The 15,622-nt window shown below is 33.3% G+C and overlaps 1 protein-coding gene across 1 annotated transcript in view; it reads left to right on the plus strand.

The window, feature by feature from the left end:
- Positions 1-15,622, plus strand: part of LOC141508186 (cytoplasmic dynein 2 heavy chain 1-like) — a 203,033-nt gene that overhangs the window by 135,481 nt on the left and 51,930 nt on the right. Inside the window, exons 16-17 of the mRNA XM_074216569.1 lie at positions 1,544-1,653; positions 2,286-2,367. Coding sequence (XP_074072670.1) covers positions 1,544-1,653; positions 2,286-2,367 — 192 coding nt within the window. The remainder of the gene's footprint in view (positions 1-1,543; positions 1,654-2,285; positions 2,368-15,622) is intronic.

Consider the following 15,622-nt stretch of genomic DNA (forward strand, 5'->3'; position numbering starts at 1 on the left):
ATTTAGCCCACTGATAATTTGAATATATGATATACCTACTCCTATACAATTCAATACTACTCTGTACTTTCAAAACCACTAATTTAGTGGAGGAATTGTAAAACATAGTGCCTGGTATTTGGCATTCATTTAATAAATGGTAATTTCCTTTCCCCCTAGTTGAAAGAATCTATCATAATATGATTATTGATTTAAAAAATATCTAAAGATCAGCCCCATTAGCTGATAGTGTCCAGCTATCCAGCTATCCAGCTCTCCTCTGATATTCTACAGGTCATCACTACACTGGTCTTATAGCTGCTATAGACTTAAGTATAGATTTTTTTGGAACTAACTGCATTGCATTGGCCCTGAGAAATGCTTCCTAAAACTGCTCTATCCCCTCCTAACCTTCTGTGCTTTAAGACAAAGTATTTCACAATCCTTGTAATGGCAGCAGTTTTAGGTACAAAATTTTAGTTCGTTCCCCTTGGTATTGAGAAGTTGGATTGTTATAAACTTTCAGGTCCCTAAAAAATCAGGAGACACAATCTCGAGCTCAAATAAGAGAATAATGTAAATTGATACTTTTAAGAGAAATGGGAAAACTATTTTTTTTCTCTTTAAAGAATCATAAGCTAATTAGAAAATAATAACACTAATGCATATGCATTAAGGACAAAGGGACAAGTTTTTACAAGAAAAGCTAGTTGAATTGCAAAAAAATATATAGTAAGAGAATAGTAGTGGAAGAATTTTTTACTCTGCTCTCAAAGTTGATTAAATTTAACAGAGAGATTAAGAGGTAAAATGTAGAGTTGAAGAAATTGGTAGAAAATAGGAATATTAAAGAACATACATGTTTCTTGGCATCCTATAGTACTATAAAGATGCTCATTTGTTTCAACATAAAGGAATCAAATAAATATTTAAAAAAGGAAGAAATAATAAATCAATCCCTTATTTTCTATACAAAATATGAATAAAAGATACAGACTTAAATGAACTAATAATATCCTGAATGAATGTGTAAAAGAGCAAATAATAAAGACAGTGATTTATGTTAAAGAGTATAAAAATGAAGCAATACACTAAAATTAATAGGACACAGCAAAAGCAGTTCTCAAAGAAAAATTTAATTCCCTAAAACTTATTTTAACAAGATAGGAAAAGGAGAGGTTCCCGAACTTAACAAGATAGGAAAAGGAGAGGTTCCCGAACTAAATAAATAAATAAATGAGCATTGATTGTTACCACAAGAAATCTTCAATATTAGAAGTAAAACAGAAAAATTTTAATGTAAGAATAAAGAACTTAACTCCATCTTTTCTGTAGAATTATTTAGAATATATTTCTGATGTCAAAATTTATCATACCAAACAATTATGACAAACTTCAAAATTACAAATGGAGAATTTCTTGCTAACATATGAAAACCATTATTATCTTTTTTAAAGTAGTTTTTACATTGGTGCCCATAATTTAAAAATCTTATTAGAGATTTAAATTATCTTGAAATTTTTCTAAAAATAACTTTTTTTTTTCCTCTTCTGTACTTCTGTAGCACTGGGTAGATAAAGCAGAAAAGCAAGCATTGCTGTCTGATACCCTTGACCTTTCAGAACTCTTCCATCCAGACACATTTCTTAATGCTCTACGCCAAGAAACTGCAAGGTAAAATAAAGGTTATCCACCTTATATACCCACAGCCAATTGCATTGATTTTATTCATTATTGACTATTTTACTTGATTGCCAAAAATAAATTTTAAATGGATTTTGACTCTTCTATGTAGTTTCCTAATACTCTTCAATGAGACAATCAGTTATTAAATATTTAAATATGGAAATAATATAAATTAAAAATGAATTTTCTTTTTTAAAATGCTATATAAGGGAATTCCCAATTATTAAGTTATATTTATAGTTTGATTCTTTGTAATGGCAGCAGTTTTAGAATTTGTTATCTCCAAATTAACTTACATTCATCAAGAAACATTAGCAGATGGAATGTTCTGATTAGAATTATCATTTCTAATTGAGTTGTATTATTAAGATTGCCTCATATAACAAATGTCGTGCCAATTTTCAAATGGAATGTAATAGTTTTACTCTTCCTGTGATACTTGTAGAAAACTTTAAACTTGAACTATATAAGATTTGACATGACTATCAAGTAGAGTTAAGAATATTATTGATTATATTTGTGCTTTCTGATTGTGATTTTAAATAAAGGCAAATTTATTTATAATGTATTTTTATTAGTTTCTAATAGTTTCATATTTAACATTTGAAATATTTTTATAGGATAATGAGTTGTTCAGTGGATAGTCTTAAATTTGTGGCATCGTGGAAAGGTCGACTACCAGAAGCAAAACTCCAAGTTAAGGTACTAGACAGATTATGCATTTTGTACTTTTGTGTTTTAAACTTATATTACCCTAAGAAATTATGACAAAGTACTTAGGGAATTATCAGTTTTAATATGCTGAGCTGTTTACTATAGATAAATTACTGTATCTTTGATAAGTCTTTATGTTCAGAACAATTCAAGATCCATCAAAATTCTATTCTTTTATAGCAAAAATAAAGACATTTCTATGGACATTGAAGGTGGGAGGGAATGTCAAACAACTTAACCATTTGTTTGATCACATACACATACCTTAAAATTTTTGGCCATCTAACAGCAGAAATGAAGAACTGGTAACTGGTCAGTTATATTTGAAGTCTCAAATCCCAGAGGCAGAAAGGGTTCCATAGTTCATCTTGGTCAGCCCTTGCCAGCTACCTACCTATAATACTCCTAACAAATGGCAATCTATCCTAGGCTTAAATGCATCTGGCTATAGGAAATATATAATGCAGCCTGTTTCATTTTCACACAACTCTAATTATTTAAAAGTTCTTCCTTGTACCGAGCTCTAGCTTTGTCTCTCTGTCTCCTCTACTTAGCTTTGCCTTTTTCATCAAAAAAATAAAATAAAATAAAATCTAATCCACCCTTCACATAATAATTCTTCAGATGTTTAAAAACAGATAGGTGTCTCTTAAGAGCCCTTTTCTAGAGGCATCTAGGCGGCCCAGTGGATAAAGCCCTGGAGTAAGGAGGACCTGAGTTCAAATTTAGCCTCAGACATTTAATAATTACCTAGCTGTGTGACCTTGGGCAAGTCACTTAACCCCACTGCCTTGCAAAAACTAATAAATAAATCTTTAAAATGTAAATATTTTTAAGAGTCCTATTCTACAGGTTAATTATCTTTAATTACTTTCTACAATCTTCATATGAGATACAATTTCAAATTCCCTCATCGTTCTCTATTTAAATACTGGGGTGTTTGCTTACCCAGTTGTTGAAGTTTGGTTTCAGACTAAGCAAAGCAATGAATTCTCAGACTCAACAACCCAGAGTTTTGGGGGGACAGATGAGATTATTATACATCTTCAAGTTGGCTGAGTTCTGAGAAAGAACTATCACTGGAGTGGAGATAGGAGGGAAAAGTTTTAAAAGGAAAGCTAAGCAAGGGCTAGTGGGGTGAGCTATTAGAGACTGGCAGGTGGTAAAGGAAGGATACCTTTTGTACAAGAGTGGTTTAGGGATTCATGTCAGAAATAGTCAAGGATGTTGCTCATTATTTGTATAACATTTTTATTTCAACATTCTTTGTGCGCCCCAGTGGGTCAGATGATTTGGGTACACATCTGGGGCATGACAACTGTGGCATAATGTATGGACAGTGTTTACAGAATACAGAACATATATACACATATATGTGTATATGTATATATATATAATTAGCTTTGTATATATTAGCTGTGTGTGTATACACACACACGCAACATACACACACACAAAAAACACACACATATGCACGTACATACACACACACAGAAACACACTATGGGGAAGTTTTTGAGCAGGTCCAGAGTATGTGAGATGGTTTCTTTCAGCCCAAGGGTAGTACAGAGGTACAAAGCAAGTTTTCAGAGATTTTAGAAAAACATAACAAACAAAACTTTTGTAGGCTTTGCAGAGACATATGCAAGTTAACTATATACTGCCTTCCCAACATTTCCACAATATCATTTCCTCCTTCCCAACAATTCAAACCCAAATTCATTTAGGAGTTTCAGGACAGAGGGCTTATCTTCTGGAACTGCTTCCTGCTGGAAGTGGGGTGTAGAGCTGTCCCTGCCTGGTGTTCCCATTTGAGGAGGAGTTGAGATGCATCTGAAAATTGACTGAGGCAGCATCCAAGGAGGGGTGACTTCTAGTATTGTGTGGGATTGTGGATCTAAGTCCAGCCTCTAGTTGGAAATGTATGGCTTATAGCCTGGAGGAGACAAATCTTACATGAGGGATTAAGAGAAGTATGTGTAAGTGTGGGTAAGAATAGGGAATTGCAAGGAGAAAAGCCAGAAGCTTCCCCTGGATGCCCTCTTGCATCCATGCAGTTTTTTCTGTGTTGTACTAGTACAGAGTTCAACCAGTTATTAATATACATAAATCGATAGCAAAAGGGAACAACAACAATATAGACAAGTATTGATAATGAAGTAGTACTACATGATCCTTGCAAAGGTTGGAGCAGTTCCTGACTGAATCAGTGTATCCAATATCTGTCTTGTGGCAGTTCCCTATTCTAAATAGCATTGGTATTTTCAGTGTGTAGAGACACATTGCATTGTAGTAACACCAACTGTGCTTTCACCCATGTCTTTTACTGACTACTTGCTCTGATTGTGGAAGGTTGCTATAAAGAAAAAAAGATGGGATATGATTATAACAACATCATACTAGTCCTTGATGGCTTCACATGTATATTTAAGGATCAAAGAGTCACAGTTGACCATCAATCATGCAGAAACAAATCCACCTCATAGCCAGACTCAGAAATGTTCCTTTTAAAAGCAACACAATATGGAAACTGACCTAGAAGGAACCTTTGGACTTGGGACAAGATTGTCCTTTCAACTTTCAACTCTTACCAGACACAAACTTCCGCCTGAAACACTTCGGGATCACATCCCCTCTAAGAAGTTTATGACTTTTCTTTTGAATGGTAATTACTGACTTAAAGATCTTTCAGATAGTTATACCTGAATGAAAACTTCAAAGCTAAATCAGATGCAGTCCCAAGAACTTTTACCCCAAATAGTAACTTTTACCAAGCAGAACTTAGGACCAGATAAAATTTTTCTTCTCATGGAGTTGTAGTAAGTGATAAAAGTTTACCAGTTTAGTCATACACTTAAGAAATTTCACTTAGCATTCCGCACTTCTTTTTCTTTTGAAGTTTAAATTTGTCCTGGTGTAAAGACAAAATCATTAGAAATAATTTTCATATTTCCATATTAACTTCCAGATCTTTTGCAAGCCAGATTAATTGTTTAAGAATTTCATAATCCTAACTTGGTTCTTTTCCTAGTTTTTCAGGTACTTGACAAGTTTACAAAATAAGGGAAATCAAGAGGGACGTCAGAGCTTCTAGTCCTTGATTGACAATCCAGTTACCCTGTGGTAGTCCTATGCTCTTTGAGTTCCTATAGACTAAACAATTTCCAATTTTGGTTTTAATAGTATTATAATAACTTCAAATAACTTATAATTTAATAGGTGATAACTAAAAAATAAATGTAATTTTCTCTTAATTTTAAGAAAAGATGGAACTATCCAGGACCCTAAATGACAATTACAAAATACCATAAAACAGGGCTAGCAGAGCTGATAAAATAATGTAGTTGATTTTGAAACAATTTTCCACTGTCTTTTAGTTTCTTTCAGTTCACACCCTATAACATCCCAGATATAAAAAATTGCTCAATATAACTGTACAAAATTTTACCAATTTGTGTAATATAACAATATTATTACATATCTGAAACTTAAGACAAACCTATTACTGACAAGGCAATTTCAATTCAGTTAACAAATTTCAAAATCCATATATTTTCCCAGTTTGTCTTAATGCCAAATAGTATAATAAATTCTGACTTATCTTAAACATCAAATAAGGAGAGACACATTTCACTTAAAATGTGACCAAAATGAATATAGGTATACTTGATTGATATTTCAAATGGGATTACACAAAATTTTAATTTGTGAGTTTAATATTGTTATATTTTATACAGTTTTCTAATTTGAAACATTTCATATTATGGGATTCATTGTTTAAAGTCAATTTCATTCCCAGAGATTACAAAAGGGGAAGTATGATGTTAGCATGTAATTTACTCCAATTATCACACTTATGAGCACATTTAATTCACTTCAAATAAGGGTTCTATAGTCCCAGGTGGAGTCCATAAAACTTGCTAATTGTTTCATAGTTCCCTATACTTTTTCTTTCAAATCAAGTCACAAAATTTTCACAGTCAATCCTACTTACACAAAGTCAAACGTACATTCTTTCAGTTTGCTTAAACATCTTCCATATTTATACCTCTTTTATTGTTCAAAAACCCAAAGCTTCTTATATCTTTCATTTTTCTATCAAGTCTTTATTATCATTTCTCTTTCAAAGTCTTCCAGACAAATTTTTAAGGCTTTACAACTTTCTATTTTTCTTTAATATACTATTCAATCATAGACTGAAATAATTCCATTGAGAATGATTCCTTTTATGATTTTAGTATACATTATTGTCAAAAAAACCAGATTATTTATTTAAGACTTACTTTTCCAGTTACATACATTGTCATCAAAGTGAACTTTTTTACTAATTTACACACCATAATTCTTTCTTTTGATTTGTCACAATTCAAATAATCAAAGGTAGAAATACCAAAAATCTTTTAAAGATGTTTTTAAGGTTTACATAAATATTTAACAGATTACAAAACTTGGTCCATTAAAGTTTTAGTTGTTCTGGCATAATATACATAAAGTAGCAACAAAGAATTTTCATGATTGTTAAAAGTATCATATAATATAAATCAAGATTTCCAATTTTCACAGTAGCTATTCCTTTTCAAAAAAGTTACATTTAAATTAATCAATGTTTAATTTCAACATGAATAATCTTTAAATATCAAACCCCAATTATCTTATAACTTTTCCCATTTCTTATGAAAGTTTCACTTGCACAACTTCCAGTCTGGGATGGGTAGAGCCACATTTCACAGATTATGCTATTTTTTGGCCTTGGGAATTGTAGAAACAACTTTTTCTATGACAAAAAACTGACCAGAGGAAGGGAGAGAGAAAGAATGGGGTATGGGGGGGGGAAGAAATTCCCCCAGTACCAGAACCCACAGGGGAGAAGTAGCTGGGAAGCCAGACTGTCAGAGTAGAGCTTTAGAGAGAAAAATAGGCCATGAGACCTGGCATAAGTTAAAGCAAGGAGTAAGAAAACAAACTCTTCCCTTTCAAGGTAGAGGTTCCAAGTAAATAAATTGTTGTGACTTAGAAACTCATTGTCAGGGCAAATTGGATTTTCCTATTTCCTTTCTGTAAAATAATAAATCAGTTTAAAAAAAAAGCAATAGAAAGAAGGATTGAATTGGCCATTCAAGACACAGGGTGCTATAACAATTATAAGAACTCAAGACATTTTTACAATGCTGAAAAACCCTATGGCAGTCTAGGCTTTAGATCTTATCATACAAATACCAGTGGGTTTGATATATGAAGGACCCTAAAATATATATTGTTGAGTTCATGCAAAGCAAATTTGAGTAATCATAAAGACTGAGTTCTTTTCAGTTTCATAAGAGACAGACCAAAGGGGACTCTTTAGACTTGGAGGAAGATTGTCCCCTGATGTTATAGCCTTAATTAGTAGAATCTCTTACAGCATAGGTTGTCACAATAGTAGACCTCATACTGTGGAATCCCACCTCTACCAGTTTCCTCAAAAGTACAGGTGAAGACTTACCATGAACTCAATGTTTCTGGAGTCAGAGTTTATGCTCACTTTCCAGCCAATGCTCCAAAATGAGGGTAGGTCAAAAACAGGGTATAATTTCTCTTAACAGAACCTTAGCAACTTCTTGGGCTTTTTCAATCCTGCAGGGGAAAGTTTCAGTCTATTAGTGAAAATGTCTACGAAGACCAATAGTAGCTTTAAAGCCTCTGTGAAGTGGTTGTAAGTCAAGTCAATTTGCCAGTCTTCTCCAGTATAAATGCCTCTCCTTTTACAGGTTTTAAAAGAAGGTGTGACTTGACAGCTCACTCAGGGTTCACCATAGAATTGGTGAGCAGCCAGCAAATAGTTAACTTGTACTTTTCTCTGCTGACTTTGTCTACAAACAACACTATGCTATGTTTTTCTTACATCTCTGAAAAACTTGTTATTTTGTGCTGCTTGGTATCAAGACAACTGTCTCACAAACTTTGTAACTGGTCGGAAATTTCACCATATCATGTGCTCTTTTGTCCAGTAAACATTTTCATAAATTATATCATGCCCCAGATATGGATCAGAACCATCTATCCCTTGAAGGAGGGTAAATGAAGAATATACATAGATGTTGTGATAATGGTATTCTTTACAATATTATGCTAATAATCTTTGCACAGAATCTTGTCTTTCTTAGACTATAAACTGGATCCTATTTTCCTTTTATAAATCCTACTTTATCTCATCTTCTCTGCTAATTTCCTAAAGAACCAGCCTGCTTGCTGTACACCTTTGCTCAAGCATAAATAAATTTTATGTCCCTCATAACTCTGGGGTCACTGTCTTGTGAATTCATCACTCTGCTCAAACTCAAACTCCCACAACAATCTTCTGTCACGTTTCCTATTCTCCATATATTCTTTTAGTACCTTATAAAGACCCCTACTATTACCAGCTACTGTTGCTGATACTGACCTGCTAAAAGCTCAACTTGGCACATATTTAGTGAGGGAGGGGAGGGCAGTGACAGCCAGGTGATGGAGAGCCGGGAGCCTTTGTGCCCTGAGATCCCTTATAGTAGCCATTGAAACCGGCAAGAACCATGAACTGCTGACCAATTGCCTCTGTCAGTGAACTGCTCGGATTAGCAGCCTGGCCAGTGTGATACAACTATTAAAGATTGGCCCTATCTATAATCATCATGATGATCTTTTTGAAACAGTGAGCAAGGAAACAATTAAGTATTCCTTTATATTCTAGTACCAGAGATAGGCAAATACATCTGAACTAATCAGTTATATCAGTGTCCCACCAATTAGAAATGCTTCATGCAAATGCCACTGATCTCCATGAGTGGACGTGGAATTGACTGAAGAGAAGAATGCTTTCATTCTGTACCACTGCTACATGCAAATAAAATTGAAAATAGATCTCATGAGTTGTGGGTAAGGGCTTTACATGACTCTGTTAATGCTACACACTACTTGAAGTCATGCAACAGTATCACAGGAAGCACAATCAAAGAAAGGCAAATACTTAAATCTAGATTAGACAAAATAAGGGAAGGGACCAGAAAGAGAATAACATCTAGTAAGCATCTAATGATGTAAAGGATTTTACAGATATCTCATTTAATTCTCAATCCCATTTGGATATTGAGTACTGAAATCTGAAAAAGAGAAAAAGAAAAGATCATTGGAAATTTTTACTTAATTCATACTTCAAAAATTATATCTAATAAAAAATGATGAATTGCTATCTTAAAAAAATTGAGATGAGTGTACATATAGTGAACATTCTTGTATGAGATAATATATTATCAATGCATCTCATATTACTGATCCTATAAGACCCCAAGATGGTGTCCTCACTTCTCTCTAATGCGTCCCCTGTAACAAATGGGCAAATTCACTGAGCTGTCCAGGTCTGCTTATCTCCACAATATGACTAAAGACTTTCATTGTTGGACCATTTCAGTCATGTGACCCCATTTGAGAGTTTCTTTAGAAAGATCTAAAGTGGTTTGCCATTTCCTTCTCCAGCCCATTTTACAAATGAGGGACTTAAGTACACAGGATTAAATGACTTTTCTAGGGTCACACAGCTAGGCCAAATTTGAACTCCAGGAAATGAGTCTTCCTGACTCCCAGCCCAATGCTCTATACATTGTGCCACCTCACTGTCCAGCCAAAAACTAGAATCACTGAGAATTTCAGAGGGAAGGGGAGAAAACCCATAGAGAGCCAAATCAACATAGATGATACCAAAATTAGAAGGAAAGAGTACAAAAACATGCATTCTGTGAAATCTCAAGAAAGCATAATAGTAAAAGGTTTTGCATTGATTTAAAAAAGAAATTAGAATCTTGACAGAAGTTAAAAATGAACAAATTGCAGAAATTTATGGTATGAAGAACAGAAGAATTTTAATCAATGATGGCAAGTGACTGCAAAAAAATAAGAGAGAAAACAGATAGGAAATGCAATATAATATAGTGAAGGATAATCAGGAAGAACAATTCAATAAAATTAAAAGATACTTGATTTCTATTCAAACAAAAATTGATCTTGAAGACAAGATTGTAAAGATAACTTAAGGATCTTATACCTCTAAGAAGACCTTGATAAGCAAAAAATAATAAATAATAAAAATAAAAACATATTGCAATAAATGTTACCAAAAAAGTCCTAGCAAGAACATTTTCTTTGAGCTATTATTATAATACCAGACTCAGGAACTTGGAAATTAGAGATCCTAAGGACAGTTGGCATTCAGAACAGCAGAAGGGCATGGATTCTGAGAGGAGTTACAAGGGAAATAGAAAAGAAAATGTTCAATAAGGAGTAAAACCAGACCTCGGGAAGATTTCTTCTGAAGTACAATACTTCCAACATCATTAACAAGCATAAGAAGTAAGAGTTGAGGTAAGGGGAAGAATGCCTGAAGAAAGAAGGTTACTTAAATGTGGAATAAGCAAAGCTAATAATAGGAACAGAGTACAGAATTCAGAGAGAAAGGGGAACAAAAAAGAAAATCTTAATTCATACCAAAAAAGAAATATTAGAGACAAAATGGAGGAAAATATAAACCTATCTTTAAATATGGGTATATTAAACAATAAAACCTTGCAGCCTCTTAACTAACAAAGCAATACATCTAAAAAAGGAAGCATATATGGAATAAAAATGAGAAGCTCAGAACAGAATTTACTGTTTTAGGTAAATTCTCAAAAACATGATTTGCACTATCAGCAAAGCAAAAATGAACATCCATTAAATTATATTATGCTAAATAAACCATAAACAATAACTGAAATCAACATTAAATGCATATGCTCCAAATATTATTATATCTAAATATGAAAAGGAAACTAAAATAAATGAATTATAAGAAAACATAGTAATACAATAATCCATAGTCTTCAAATGTAACCCATTCTGTTTTGGGGTATAAATTTTAGAAAATTGTTTTGTCTTTCTCCTTAAGTTAAGCCTCTCTTATTTTTTTTTGCACCTTTTGCTTTATTATTCCCAAGTCTGCCTTCCAAGGCAAGAAAAACTGTAGGTAGGGTTTTCTACCAGCTTCCTTCAGATATATGATGACAGCAATCATTTCCTTTCTTGTCTTCTCTATGCCAAATATCTCTGAATTCATTCAGTTGAACCTTGTATGTCATGACTTTTGTCCTCTTCATCATCCTGCTCAAATACCTTAGTATATCCAATACCTCTGGTATTAGGTTATCTGACTGCTTCCTAAAATATAATATCCACAACATAGTTTCACTAAGACCAAGTCATATCCTTTTACTTTCATCTTGTTTTTTTAATAAAAAGTACTAGACTATTGGGTAAAGCAATATATAGACATAATATAGCTGGATTTTAGCAAAGGATATAACAGTTTCATATATTTTAGGGGACAAGATGAAGAAAGGTGAGCTTAATGATAGTAGTTTATGGATTCATAAATAAAATTGCCTACAGTTCAGAAAGACCTTTTAATGATTAGGTTTTACTTCAGTTTAGGAAAACACCAGTTGGAAAAACGTGCACTCAAACACAAATGTATCTTATAGGTGCTATGAGTCCATGCTATTTGTTTTTCAACCTTTATTTTCTAGCTGTGGGAGCACAGATGTTTCACAATCTTTCTGAGCCATTGTTTCTTCAACTGTAAACTGGGGATAATTATACTCATCCTTGTCAAGTTCAGAAGGTTTGTGAGAATCAAATAATATCATGATCCATTTTATATAGTACTTGACTACTTAAAAAGCATTTTCTCATAGCAATCAAGTGAAGTAAGTAGCATAAGTTATCTCTATTTTGCAGATGAAAAACCTAAGGCTCAGATTAAAACTGGTCCACAGTCAAACAACTAACAAATGGCAAAACCAAGAGCCAACTCAGATTTTTTTTTACATCAATCTGTTTTTTCTTCTTAGTTTACCATACTAAATCTCATGAGTTAGATGTGGGTATGTATGCATACATATGTATACACACATATATATGAAATTGTGTGTAAACTATAAAGCACCAGATAAATATAAGATATTATTATTATAGACTAGTTGAAATTACCATTTAGCATTCTTTCTAATTTAACATTCCATTTTCATGCTGTTCCAACTTGATATAGCTAGCCGCTCAGATTAATTTCTTTGAGTGTTTATCTTGCAGATAGCTCACAAGGATTAGGGTTGCCTTTTTTGATGGTGGAGTTCTCAGTCTTCAGAATTTTTATATTCCCCACCTCTCACAGGCAAGCACTTACTCACTTCTCTCTTGGAATTTGGTTTTCCTATATCATTCCCTTGCCATCCTATGACAAATATTTTTTTCTTTTTTTGTTATGATTTCCTCTAGACAAGGAAAATACACTCCCGAATCATCAGATTTTTTTCTAGTTCTACATTCTACCTTTCTGTGGTTGTTTCTGCCAAGAAACCCTTTCCTAAAACAAAACATTATTGCTGTTACCTAAAATTTCTGAATTAAAACCTGAGTTAAGCAAGCAACGTGTCAATGAGTCCCAAACTATTCATTTAAACCAACATTTTGCTATAACTGTTGATATTAACCGCAAATAAGCTATGTACTGAGACAACAGCTAGTCCTCCTTTCTGTGCCTCTTCATCCATCCTTTTTTTTTTTTTTTTTTGCAAGGCAAATGGGGTTAAGTGGCTTGCCCAAGGCCACACAGCTAGGTAATAATTAAGTGTCTGAGACTGGATTTGAACCCAGGTACTTCTGACTCCAGGGCCGGTGCTTTATCTACTACGCCACCCAGCCTCCCCCATCCATCCTTCTTATACTAATATATTCTGTCTTCAAGATAGTTAGACCACTTTTGACAATCAATATCCAAATATAGCTACAACTCACATTTATTTAATGTTTAGATTTTATAAAATGCAAATATGAGATGGAATCACCATTTTATGGATTAAGGAAGTCAAGAATCAGTGATGTTATGTGACTTAACCAGGGTTGTAAAACTAATAAATATGCAAACTAGTACTGAAACAGTTCTTTCCAGAGTCTTGCTTCGACATTTCTCATATTCATTTCAAGCTAAGAATGAAACAAAAATACTGATATTGAGTTAGTAGAAGTCAACGTGTCAAGATGTGAAATGGATGGATGATTTGGGACCAATTTTAGTGAATAAGAAGGCTACTGTTGCTCTTACTAACAGATTTCAGAGTCAGAAATAATCATCAAAATCAAACTGATTCATGATTAAGTCACTTAAAGTATATTGAGCCAGTCATAGTTTATTGAAGTATTTTTCTATATTATAAAATGAAATTCAATCTTTTTAACTATCAACATAGCATATTTTAAATGATATATTCATTCTCTAAATATAAAATATTAACTATTTAGTCATTATAAAATTTTAGAAAAGGACTTTTAGAACACCTAATATAATTGAATTTTGTGTTAAAGACATAGTCACTGACCAAAAACCATCCTTTTCATAGAAATTCCTGAATCCACTTTGATGTGACTTTGTTATTTTTTATGGGCATATAAAAGAATTCAAGCTCCTGTCCTTTTTTTTTTTTGGCCTTAAGGGTCAGGGGTATAAAAAGGGTTTAAGGTGCCAAGAACTATCAGAAAAGAAAGAAGTTCCATGTTTACCACCTTAGTGATATTCAGACAAAGGCTTACTATTACTAATCTCTTTAGAGAATATCAGTTGTTAAGCAGAAGCTGTATTAGCTGACCTCTGAGATGCTGTAATTCTGTGAAGTATCCTTATAGTCTAATTAAGTATATATTTCACTCAAAAGCACAGTTTATTTTGACTGTAAATGGAAGTTACAGTTTTGGACACGCAGCTTAGTATAATTATATTCCATATCTTTGGTCAGGAACTTCAGTAAATGTCATAAAAGATCCTTATGGATAACAAATCTGATGTTTTGTCCTTCACTCTCAAAGAAGACCATGACATTAGGGAGGTGATGCCATAATAAGCACATATATTGGATTTGAGTGAGGGGGTGCTGTGCTAAGTGAGCACCAGCCTCACATTCTTCTACAGAGTCATCTGAATCCAGTGTGGCAGGTGTCGGAGCCTGGATTCAAACTCCCATCCTTTGTACTCCAAAGCCAGTACTCTGTCCACTATGCTACTTAGAGCACTGGCCTTGGAGGCGGTGGGATGGGAGTAAAAATCCAGCTTCAGACATTTCCAAATTGTGTGGCCTTGGGCAAGCCCTCATTCAGAGCCATCTCCAGTCATGCTGTTTCATATCTGACCACGGGACCCAAATGGCTCTGGAGGAGAAAGTGAGGCTAGTGACTTAGTACAGCACTCCCTCACTCAGATCCAATTCTCATATATGTGTGTGTGTGTGTGTGAGTGTGTGTGTGTGTGTGTGTGTGTATACACGTATATATATATATACATATATATATATATATATGTATTAGTTATATATCCACAGTGATGAAATGACAAATTCTTGAATTACTGAAATACTTCACCTTAAAATGAACATAATGTAAGAAAAATGTAGCACCTTTATACAAGCTCTGATAATAAATTATTAAATGTGTCATATTTGTCATTTTAAAGTTGGATTTTTGAATTTGAGAGATGAAATTAATTTATTTGAATATCTGACAGCTTTTCTAAGTGTATCTGCTCTTGGAGGGTGCTTTATTTCCCAATTAAAATTTAAATAACATCCACTATGCTTTGATGCTGTGTAAATCAAAATCCATGCTGTCATTTCCAGAAGATAGTAATGAAATCACATTTGTTCCAATTTTTTTCTCCCATTTATAGTACATGAATTATACATTTTCCATAATACAGTGCTAAAAAAGTTGCTAAGGGTTTTTATTACTTAATAATTTGCTTCTTAATCCTTCGTATTGAAATTATGAATGAATAAATTTAACCCAATAAAAAAGTAAAATGAAGATACTTAGTGCATAGATAGTATATTCCCATATGCAGAACAAGTTTTCTTGTTTATATAGCAGACTACTATGCTAATTATCAGTTGTCTTTTACTGTGTTAAAGTGACTTGCACTTTCTTTTCTGAAGTGTAAAAACATAACTTGTTGCTTTGGCAATTCCACTTTCAAGCAGTGTATCTTAAATTTAGAGCTGGTCTTTTAGTCCAATCCTCTCATTTTTAGGTAAAATTAATGCCTAGGGAGTTTAAAGTGACTTGCTTCAAGTAGCAGGACTGAGAATTGAAGTCAGCTCCTGTGACTGCTCACCAGTGCTTTTTCATCTGTGCTTCACTAAAAAAGAATTCTTGTCTT

The sequence above is a fragment of the Macrotis lagotis genome, chromosome 1, assembly GCF_037893015.1.
Source record: "Macrotis lagotis isolate mMagLag1 chromosome 1, bilby.v1.9.chrom.fasta, whole genome shotgun sequence".
Taxonomy (NCBI): Eukaryota; Metazoa; Chordata; class Mammalia; order Peramelemorphia; family Peramelidae; genus Macrotis; species Macrotis lagotis.